At 40.2% G+C, this 11,507-nt stretch overlaps 2 protein-coding genes across 2 annotated transcripts in view; one reads left to right on the plus strand and one right to left on the minus strand.

Annotated features, from left to right (window-relative positions):
* Positions 1-432: 432 nt before the first annotated feature.
* Positions 433-11,507, minus strand: part of LOC109480744 (DNA polymerase kappa-like) — a 16,628-nt gene continuing 5,553 nt past the window's right edge. The window contains exons 5-11 of the mRNA XM_019783023.1: positions 4,599-5,250; positions 4,264-4,388; positions 3,904-4,070; positions 3,645-3,677; positions 3,397-3,493; positions 2,974-3,145; positions 433-1,299 (exon numbers count right to left, since the gene is read on the minus strand). Of these exons, the coding sequence (XP_019638582.1) occupies positions 1,226-1,299; positions 2,974-3,145; positions 3,397-3,493; positions 3,645-3,677; positions 3,904-4,070; positions 4,264-4,388; positions 4,599-5,250 (1,320 nt within the window). The 3' untranslated portion in view covers positions 433-1,225. The remainder of the gene's footprint in view (positions 1,300-2,973; positions 3,146-3,396; positions 3,494-3,644; positions 3,678-3,903; positions 4,071-4,263; positions 4,389-4,598; positions 5,251-11,507) is intronic.
* The window catches only part of LOC109480741 (collagen type IV alpha-3-binding protein-like), a 21,010-nt gene continuing 16,897 nt past the window's right edge, over positions 7,395-11,507 (plus strand). Inside the window, 4 exon segments of the mRNA XM_019783019.1 lie at positions 7,395-7,696; positions 7,699-7,814; positions 10,715-10,831; positions 11,348-11,449. Coding sequence (XP_019638578.1) covers positions 7,579-7,696; positions 7,699-7,814; positions 10,715-10,831; positions 11,348-11,449 — 453 coding nt within the window. The 5' untranslated portion in view covers positions 7,395-7,578.

Here is an 11,507-nt window from a genome sequence, read left to right on the forward strand (position 1 = left end):
AGTACCATAGGGAATTAAATAGTACAAGGCGCATAGAGGGAAGGAATCACAATAGACTAGCAACCATGCAACGAAGCTTTTGGTTTTTTTAGACACAACAATAATTTTGTAGCTTTGGCCGATGTGTATTCATGATGGGACCTTACCACTAGCACTACATGTGGTTTTAGAAGGTCTCATATATTATATATAAGTTATAACAGAGTTTTTGTTCATTTTTCAGTGTGTTGACAAGAGAGGGCTTCATCGATGATGTTCGGAGGAGACGTTACTTTGAGAAGCCGTGGCAGTACCGGAGACGAGTCAACTACGAGAACATGCGAGAGATCTACAACAAGGAGATGGCACGGAGAATCGACTTCACCATGCGCAAGTCAAGACCAAATCCCTGGGTGGGGTGACATTCCATGTTGTGCAATGCAACAAGAAATACGGATGAGACTGAGTAGCTGGGTTATGAGATGGAATGCAGATGAACAAACTGTCCAAGCTGCACTGTGCAGTATGAACTCGTCTTTTATGTAGACTGAAAACTGGATGAAACAAAGCCCAATATGAAAGAAACTGTAATTGCTCGTCAGCAAAATGTCTTAAATATGGGATGGCATCGTTAACTCTTTTAAAGCTTCCATGTTGTCACCAACCTTAAGAATCACCCTAGCAAACCTCAAGAATCAGGCTTAAATAAAAATGTTCCAACTTCCAACAGAGAAAAATATAACAACAGAGTGAAACATGTACAACATTTCATCTGAATATATTTTATTGTCATACAATTAAAAGAATTATCACCTTAATATGATTTTGTTGTGGATTTTTGCATGATAAATGATGTAGTATCCACATGGAATTGCATAGTTTCTACCCAATATACAAAATGTATATATATACATACATACTTATACATACATGTAGCAAATGATTATATCTGTAATATAGCTATTAAACAGCATAAATAACATGTATGCCTGCTTCAAAGAAAAGCAACAGATGAATATAAATTTCTATCAAATTCAGCACAGCATCACGTCAGTAATATTAACATTCCCAGCCGTAATGCCTTTCGTACAATTTTAATTGTAATTTATGTAAAACCTTATAACTTGTTAAAACTTGAAACATTTAACTTCACCTCCTTACTGGTTTTGTTGGAGAAACCTTCTAAAATAATTTTTTATTTCCAAATGGTTTCAGGCCTCAAAAGGTACAATTTAAGTACACAGTTTCAGAGAAAGAATCTGTCCAGAGTGGTTGTTTTTGTTGGCGGCTTCTCCTGTTTTCTCCGTTTAGCTGAAGATCCTATCTGTGTGGCAGACCTGGGAGGAGAGAAAAAAGGCAGGTTCAGGCATGGACTTGGTAAGACAGGTTAAAAACTATGTATCAACATCTACCATACTGACTCAGTGTACAGTTATTACAAAAATGTATCTGATACAATCAAACAACCCAGGAGGACAAACCTTTTGGCTGCCTTGTTAGTTGAGATAGTGCTGCATGGTGGCTTCTGGACTTCAGTTTTTGAGCAACCTGTAAGTTAAGGAAAATCAGAGAAAACTGATATGGTAAATTACATGATGAGAATTTCAATTAATTGACCCCTTGGAATTCAAAAGTTGAAGAGAGATTCAGTTAAAAATTCTGGGTAGTCAATTTCTTTGAGTTGGAGAACAGTTAATTCTCATTACCACAGACTTTGTTGTAGATTATTGAGCGCACATGAAAATTGAGAGAATGAATAACTACTATGTAAACCTTGCTCCTTAATGATGTCCTTGATTGTTCCCCGGCTGAGACACATGTCCACATGTTGGTTGAAGGACAGAAGATCCCCTGACTGGAGCTGACCACAGACTGGACATTCCACACTCCCCACACCACCTGTGTCTGTGTGGAAAGAAAGAAACAACTTACACAATGTGACCAATCATTGTTATTTCATAGTTGTGTGAACTGCTAGTATATAGACTTGGCAGCAAGTAATTATCAATATTATTATGAGAGCTGTACTTGCCCTCATTCTGTACATGCTTGCCAACTCTGCTTTCGATTGATAGATAAATAGTAAGTTGAAACAAAATCTTTTTTTACACATGAGAAAATGATGACATGTACCTGTCAGTTGTGCACTTGTAGTTTCCATATCTTGCTCTTCCATTTCTTGTTCATTTCTTGCCACCATGTTTTCACTCCTTGCTGACTCTCCCTCTTCAGACTCATTACCAGATCCTTTCCTGATGAGACACATATCTACATGCTCATTGAAAAGTCTTAAATTGTCTTGTTGGGGTTCATTGCACACTGGGCATGTATATGCTACTGCAGTACTACTCCTTCCTGCTAGGTGATCTCTCTTTTCAGAACAATCTTGCCCTTCAGTGTCACTGAAGATTTCTGTTACTGGAAAAAGTTGTTCAAGGCTTCTGCTTGTGTCTTGTTCAGAAGATTGTGTAAGATCATGAGGTTTCTGGGGAAGTTCTTTGGCTTCCTTCTGATCAGTGTTGATGGCAGCAGCAAGAGAGGGCAGAGGTGGTTCATAAAGAACAGCTGTACCTCCACCTGACAGGATCCCTGTGACTTGTTTTTGTCCTTGTAAATCTGAGCTGACATGTACATCCTGCTTGGGCTTGAGGAAGGATGTAATGCTTCCCTGCTTCTGGTCTTGCTGATTGCCCTTAAGGAAGTTGGACAATCTCACACCTACATAAGGAGATAGGAGCATCCAGTTGGGAAAAACTAAAGGAAATCATATGACCTCTTGGAGAGGTCAAAGATGTTGAAGTTCATAGCTTGGCTAAACAACAGAGCATCACTCCGCAAAAAGTATTGCGAAAAGTTATGCAACGTATTTGAGTGCACTGTACGATTAAAGCACTGTACAATTAAAGCACAGTAATCACTTGACTACATTGGCTGTGTCAGAAAACAAAAGGACTATATCATCAAAAAAACAAAATCAACTTGTCAGACACATACCCATAAGCCTAAGCCTGAGAGGTTGTGGCTGACATTGTTGTATCTCCATCTTAAGAAGTTCCTCTGCTACGTCATAAATCTCATTCATAGAGGAAACAGCTCGAGGCACAGTCTGTCCTCTCTGCTTCACCTCGAAGTTCACAGTTTTCAGCTTGATGGTGACTGTACGGCCCTGGGAGAATGCCAAAGAGAGATAGATTAAGTTGCATTCTTATAGTAATTCATAAGAAAGCAAAGCTTAACTCATGTTTATCCAATGTGGTATGTTGTTCCAAAATTGCAGGAAATGAAAATCAAGATAATATTCATCTTGTCGACTGTGTTTACCCCATAGATTCATACTTTTGTTAACTACAACACTTCAGCACACTGTCCCTTGTTTTGTTCAATCATCTTTATGACAGCTTGTCACATTATTGTCACCTTTAACCCCTCGTCCTGCAAATCTTTGGCCAGTGCCTCACACAGCTCCCAGCACTTCCTGTACAACTCTGACGGCTTGCTCAGCTCACTGAAGGTCCTGACAAATAACAGTAGAACATTGTTAAGTAACGTGCAGATCAGGAAACAATCAACAGCTGTCAAGCTTGAGTCTGAAATTTTTCACAGTGGATATCATTCTGAACTGACAAGTGAAGTGTCACTGCATCAGTACAGGAAGGATTTCTTACCTCTCCACACTCATACTCTTCCTCTCTGATTCTCTGTGATGTGAGAAAAAATTGATTTAGAGGGAATAACATGAACAGCAGGAATAATATTAACATTATCAGATATTGTAACTTTTCCTTACATTCAATTTTCAAAGCTCTACTATTCTGTTATATGACTTCTGCTTCGTTATTTTGTTATGGTATCAAAATGGTGCTGAAAAAATGTTTTGTATCAGTGCAGTAGTAGTACACTGTATTTCAGGCTGAGAGGTCGTACCTTTCTATCCTGGTTGCTCCCAGCCCCAGTGCTACCCTCAGCAGGTGGGAGGAGCTGATAGGTGAGAAGAGCAGGGACAGGACAGCTCTCTGTTCATACAGGTGAGTACAGGTGGTGATACCCAGGGCATTCAGCTGTTGGGCCATCACCTTACCTATCCCACACACCTGCAAACACAAACAGTACTACATGAATAATAGTTACCCCAGTAACTTATCTCTTCCACAGATTGTACACAATCCCTACGGCATGTTAATCTCTTATGATAAACCAGGCAACAAACTACTACATTTGTACTTGTTGACATTAGTAACTTAAACTGACCAAAAAAGAACTGAAGCATTCATTTTGCCCCCTCACCTTGCGTACTGGGAGATCCTTGATGAAGTCCATGATAGCCTCACAATCAGAGGGAATATAGAACTGCCCGTTGGGCTTGTTCTGGTCTGAGCACACCTTGGCCAACATCATGTTTGGAGCTATACCTGGACAATCAAACACACAAGGTTCATGTCTGTGGTAAATTCAATACTGCAATGGCCAGCAAGTACACATGGCTAACTAGACTTTACAAAGTGAAGACGATGAAAGCTGTGTCTACTTAAAAGTATCACTAAGACTATATACAAGTACAATGCCTTTTGCCCTACACAGAATAGTGTACTTCTGAATCAGTACATGTACTTAAAAGTTACCTGCACTGGCTGTAAGGTATGTCCTCTGCTGTATCCTGAAGCGGATTTCTCTGACAACTTCTTCTGCATCACAGCCAAACACCACCTTTTCACACCCCATAGTCTCACAGTCATGGCCTTCTGGTTTTTCCTTTTCTTTCACATCTTTAGCAATCTGTTCGCAAGTTTCTGGCAATTCCTCTGTTCCACAACAGGGAGAAGAGACATTATCATCGTGACACGGTGTTACTTTGCTTTTTTCCAAACTACCATCTTCATCATCAATGTTTGTTGTAGAATTTACTGAAAGTTCAGGCACTTTTACACTAGCCTGTGTCTCTCCCAACATGTCCTCTTTCTTTTGATTGTCCACTGCAGCATTTTCCTTTGACATAAAGCACTCCTCTGTGTGGGCATAAAATGTTCTCTCTTCTTCGGGTAATGATTTCCTCAGCTCTAGATACTCAGTGAGGTCCATGTAAGCCTCATCCAGACTCATGGGGGCAAAGTAGGGGTCATACTGCCTGAGCACGTCCCTGACCTGGCTGCTGACCGTGCGGTACTTGTCAAAGTTAGTCGGCACGATGACCAGGTCAGGACAGAGCTTCTTCCCTATAAAGCCTGGCATGGCTGCCCGAACACCATACTTCCTGGCCAGGTAGTTGGAGGTGGACTATAGGCAGAGGAAAAGGGAGGCAAGATCAACTACAGAGAATGGTGTGTTTCAACATGTTACTTTACACCAAATCACATATAAAAAACATACAAGTTCATTGTTGAAGCTGAGCAGTCAACAGAAAATTTGGCACAAAAAAAATTAGTACATACAAGTTTCAAAGCCAGACTGAGATATTTTGGTACCTCAGATAATATGACCAGAAGTAAATACAGGAGAGGGTACATACCAGCATCCCAATGCCTCCCACAGCCATGGGTTTATCCCTGAGGGCAGGGTTGTCTCTCATCTCTACAGCAGCGTAGAAGGCATCCATGTCAAGATGCACTATAGTGCAAGACAGGTCTCTCCCTTCAACAAGGTCTTCCACCATCTTGTCCATCTGAGTAAACAAATATGTTTAAAATTCAATTTTGACGTATACCATTATTATTGAAGTAGAAAGGCTCAAGCAGCTGCATATGCTAAATAAAATACTAACAATACCTAGTGTGATATCTTGAAGTGATTTTAAAGTTGAATTGGTATGAAATAATTGATTTTTACGACACAATCAAAAAACAGAAGATCCTTGTACCACGTTATTGTAAGCTATCTTATTGTCATGCAAATAAAGTAACACACTAGTGCTGCTTTCCATGAAATGCTTTTGGTTGTAACTAGGTCCAGGGACAAACCTTGAAATTTTCTTCTACAATTTTGGTAACAGAAAAGAATTGCTTAGGTTTCTTTCAAGCAGTAAATTATAAAGAATGAACTGAAGGGAGACCTGTGATACATTTTGCCTGACCTGTATCTGAGCCTCCTGCTGCTGCTGAGGTGTGATGGAAGCCAGCCTGTCCATCATGGCAGAAATCCTGCCGGCCATCTGCTTCTCTTTACGCAGCTCATTCTCATAGAACCTAGAACCCTAAACCAAGGATGGGAGAACATTGAATACAACAGCCATAGCTAAACAAATATCTTCAAACATTGACCAAAATAAAATAAGACTGTATAACAACTATACAGTTGCTACCTTGAAGACTTGAACACTTTTTCATTTATTTTGGCATTTGTTAAATGGCACCATACAGGAGAAGAGTGTATAACTACACCTTGCTATATGAAATGATACAAGCACAAATGACTGTGGTCAGCAAGAACCTTTAGTTTATATAAAACCTAACCCTGCTGGCTAATACAAATGTAATTTAGTTAATCTATAATGATTATTACTTTTGATGCTTCCATGATGATTTTATTGATCTTCTCCTTGTCCAGCCCTTCCATGCCTGCCTTGAAGGTGTTGAGTTCCATGCGTGTCATGAGGCCTGTGCCCTCTGCAGAAGAACTACTGGCACTGCTTGGTGGGTCACTTGAAGTTGCAACTGAAGGACCAGGACTTGAAAATGGCGCTACAGGAAAGATGGTCACAACTCACAAACATTAAACATATCACAATAGCCATCAGAGAGACTACATGACATAAGAGTGGTTCCCACTCAATAAATATATAAATACTAATGTTACAAATGTATAAGGTTACACATTTCTGCATTTATGTGGAAAAGGAAGGTACAGACATGTAGGGAATTTTTTGTTTATTCAAATTAACCGTTATATATTCTTCATGAAATCAAATTACTATGCCACATATACGTTTATTCCATTCAGATGTGCTTACCCGTTGAACGGGCCAGTGCTGGTGAGTGATGTTGATCTTGAGCCTCCCTCCCATCCACAGGAGCCGACCAATCCTCTTCCATGTCCTCCTCCTCCTCCTCCTCCCCCTCCCCCTCCAGCCAACAGGATTCCATTTCCTAGGATTTGACAGGAGTCCGCAGGGCTGACACAGGCGGGATTTTACAACCTATCAAGTCTAATGAGTATTGGCATTCAGTAGAACCTGACAACAGTAAGCAAGACGTACGGATAGTCGATCAGCTTCTGTAAAATCCGCGATTGTGATCAATGAATGTGGATGTGGAGTCATTGTGGACATTCCGCCATATTTTCAAACCATTCGTCACGTGACGCAATGAACTCGCGTCGAATATTATTCAATTCTCCAAAAATTATCAATGAGCGCTAAAGATGGATCTTTATCGATTTTTGGATCATCCCCTGCCTCGGGCGGATATTTGTGACGTCCACGTGAAATTTTTGATCGATCGATGGGTGTGGTGACGTCACAGCCAACATGGCCGACGAGAAGAGAAGTTTGTGTTTGTAGGCGTTTTTCGCTGACATGTTTTGACGCCTAGCTCGCTCTAGTTCAAACATTACGGACTCTATAGCTCTTCCAAGCAGGTTGTAACGGTCTGGAGAACATTTTAGACGACAATGTCTGACCACAGCTTAAATGCGACCGACGAAGAGGAGAATTCTTCGTACGACGAAGACTTGGCTAACACACCAACGGAGATTTGCGAGACTCTTTCGGAGTGGACAAATTACATTCACGGTGGCAAGATAGGTACCTGGTGCTCAAAGATGGGACTCTAAGCTACTACAAGTCAGAGAATGAAACGGAATACGGATGCAGAGGATCCATAAGCCTGGCCAAGGCCTTGATACAGGTAATTTTCCGGCTGCGTGCTTTGAGTTACATGTTTTGTAAGCACGGCGGTGCGAGGACGGTTTTGCGTTTAGCTTTAGGATCGCTTTTCAGTCTCTCAGCGTCTTCTTATGCCCACAAAATCTCTTTCACGCCTCCACACAAATATGCTGCTGTTATACAAGGGTCAAGATCGTGTTTAGGGTTTGTCGCTGTACACCAAATCCTACCAAACTGGCCGTGCATTCTGTTGTAAATAACACGAGTCTTACGTGTGTACGTGAATGCATGGCGTGAAAATGTTGTTGATACCGTTATCAGGCCACTTCAAAATTATACCATTTACATAATAGTCAAATAACGGACTTTGTATGCAGGTAAATTAGCAGGTTGCATTGTAAGAATTGTAGCCATGGTTCAGCTATGCATGTGATCTGAAGAAAACGTGTCTGTGCATCCTGTGTGAGTGAGTCACTCTACCCCCATAAGCACAGAAGCAATTTTGTGAAGTCACCCAAGGACAGGGATCAGCCATTCGGTCTGTGGGCGTAACAAGTGACAAAGGGATGTTGGTTCTGTCTCCTTTCCTTCAAGCCTTATAAGGTAGCTTCAAGGATGTGAAATGTACAAGTAAAATGGTTCTGTTTCAACCAACATGTGTGAAAAATAAAATAAAAATTAAACGATGATTGGGAATAAACAATTAATAAGATCATTCGCAACAAAGCATTTGCTAGCAAAAACTGAAAGAGAATGCTTTTGGAAATTAATCCTGTTGCCTATATTCAATCACATTTACAGTGGACATAAGAAAAAGCTTTTTTTTTTCTTTTCAAAAAAAGTAGGATACTGGAGAATGACAGTCAATGACTTGCGCATACAAACATAGACCTTCCTTCCTGATAAATTAACAATTGTTCTGTTACTAGTGTTAGCAAATTACAGCATACAGGATTATCTGTGGCATCACTGATTCCATCCATGGCTCGGTGCTGATCTAAGAATCTGCATGCCCATTGATTTAGTTTTTTTTTTTTTGGACAGCATATAACATTTAATGAAAACATGTGTAGTTGTGTACATGGCTCTTCGTGTACATAACTGACTCTAAATGCCACCCTAGCATTAAACACAGTATTATCAGTATGAATGTACATTGCCCTCCTTGTTCTGACTAGTCAACAAGTTGTGCTTGTTCAGCCCATGGTGCGGGTGTCTTGTGAGTGTCACCTTACAGATAACCTTGTTGTGTCAGTTATATAGAGCCACACGCTGCTAAAGGTTGTACAGCCTGACACTTGTTTTCACCAAATCACATGGTACAGGCCTGCAATTTAGAGCTACGGTATGCCTACAATTCTGCAGCTACTCTAGTAAAATATCAGCATCCATGATTTAGTTTATTATTTCTAAACTGAAGGAGAAATAGTATGTCTGAAATTGCTGCTGTTAGAAAATTTTCAATCAAGGCTCATGATTTCAAAGCATATACCAGTATGGCCACTTCAGGTCAAAGATTATGATGAAACTCCCTGTCTTATCCCATATTGAGTTTCATACACAGGAAATATGATGTCTTCTTGCCCATCCCTTCTTCCTGTCACCTTTGATACACTCTGCAGTATAGAATGTGCCTTACACTGTAACAGCTGCCACTTGGTGGCTTACCCTGTGCATGAAGATAGATATGCACTGTGTATTATGCTTTCATACATGCATGTGCTTACTTCTTGCTACAAAGTAGCAATCCTTGATGAAAGCTCCTTGGTCTAACCCTTGAAAATGCTTCAGGGAGATAAGATGCATTTTTTTTGGCTGACAGGTGGATTATTGAAACTGATTTGTATGAAACTAACAATATGAATACACAACAAATAAATGCAGTACTTGAATGATTGGAGCCTCCAAGTCTAGACAGAGTTATGAACCAGGGTAGAAATACATATTGTGCTTGCATGCTTTAGATGGATGATGTCTGGCAGTGACTATGGTACTTAACTCTCTGACGTCATGAATACAGAAATACATGAGACTCAGTCATCCAGAGATGATATGCTATCATGTGGGTCATCAACAGTTAATGATTTTTCTTCACTACCGAAACCTGTTGGGGATTATAGGAATATTTGGGGGATGCTCCGATCTCTTCCTCCTTTTTTCAGATGGTTTTACTGGGAAGTTGGAGTGATCTGATTCTAAATCTATTTTGTGCCAGGACTGATTTTTAAAAGGCGACATAGACATTTTTTACAGCTTATCAATCACAAATGTATGGATAACATGTAAAATCACTAGCTTGCAATCACTATTCATGATAGACATAACTACAATATTTAACACTATTCACACTTGCAAGGTCTCAGGTATTTGACCCATCCTGTACATGTAAATGTAGATTAGAATGTTCCTGCTCCCCAGAGAGCCTGTTTTTAATTTCAGGACACTTGTTTCCTATTTTAGTATGGCTGCTGAGCCTGAAGTCAAAACCTGTTGAATCAATTAGTTACAGACCTACATGGAAATGTTTATTTGTACTGAAATGGACTGTACTGTTTTGTTTTGTAGGTAAATTGTACATGGAGGTAAAATGTATTTGGATATTACCAGTAACTACATGTACCTTTGTACTAACAAACTAACAAAGAGCAGGGGGGTCCAGCATGGATGCCAACAATTTGTGCAGATGATTTGTGGAATCTCATCAGATAAACTGTCCCAGGAGACAGCAGCCTAGAAAGATGGAAAGCATCAGGCTACTGGACTTCTTCAACGCCTGTTGATAGATTAAGTAAATAAAAAACACCCCATTTCTGCCGAAGAAAAAGTCATGATTACATGAAGTTCGTCTGATGAGAAGTTAGTTGAAAGACCCTTTCTTCAACATACAGACCTGACCAAATTCACCAATGTTTTTATCCCCAGCCCCATGAGTTTGATGAGAACAGATTTGATGTGACGGTGAATGAGACGACATGGTACCTGCGCTCCGACAACACCGACCACCGGGAGCAGTGGGTCGCAGCACTGGAGGCACAGAAGGTAAACAAACAAACAAACAAGTACATACTCTTTTAACAGAGATAATGCTTGTAGCTTCCTATATCTTCAGCTTATGTCAAAATCATCTCTGAAGTGACATGTTAACATTTGTATTTTATCCCATTTCTGAATACGTGTAGTAATAGTACTGTATACCTTAGCTGATTGGCTACCAATTTTCTTGAAAAGTAAAAAAAAAAATGACCTTCATTGTACCATGTACTAGATGAAAATGTGGCCATGTTCTTTGACTAGATATGTAAAAAAAAAAGAAAACTTCAATCCTTATTGTCTTGATGTTTTGATACCCGTAGAACTGAACAGCTTTATGGACCATAATTGACATAACTTCTGTTCTGTAAGAGTTTTCCTTGTAGATCTAATAAAAAATTGGTTGTGAAGAATGTGCTTTTTAGTACATTACAAGCTGCTTAAGTAGATAAGGGGACATTATCTTCCTATCTGATGTACTTTGTTAATTTTTCATGGCCTGTCCCTTCCTGATGATTCCCCCAGAATGCAGCTGGCTATGGTCCAGACAGCGGTCTGCGTCGCCATGGCTCCCTGTTCTCTGTCTCCTCAGCAAGTCTCTCCACCGCCTCCAGCAGCTCGTTCAAGGTCAGTGTTTGTATCCATGCAGGTTTCTGTAACCTTAAGTCACAGGAGTGGATAGGGT

Source organism: Branchiostoma belcheri, unplaced genomic scaffold, assembly GCF_001625305.1.
Source record: "Branchiostoma belcheri isolate BF01 breed outbred unplaced genomic scaffold, Haploidv18h27 scaffold52, whole genome shotgun sequence".
Classification (NCBI taxonomy): domain Eukaryota; kingdom Metazoa; phylum Chordata; class Leptocardii; order Amphioxiformes; family Branchiostomatidae; genus Branchiostoma; species Branchiostoma belcheri.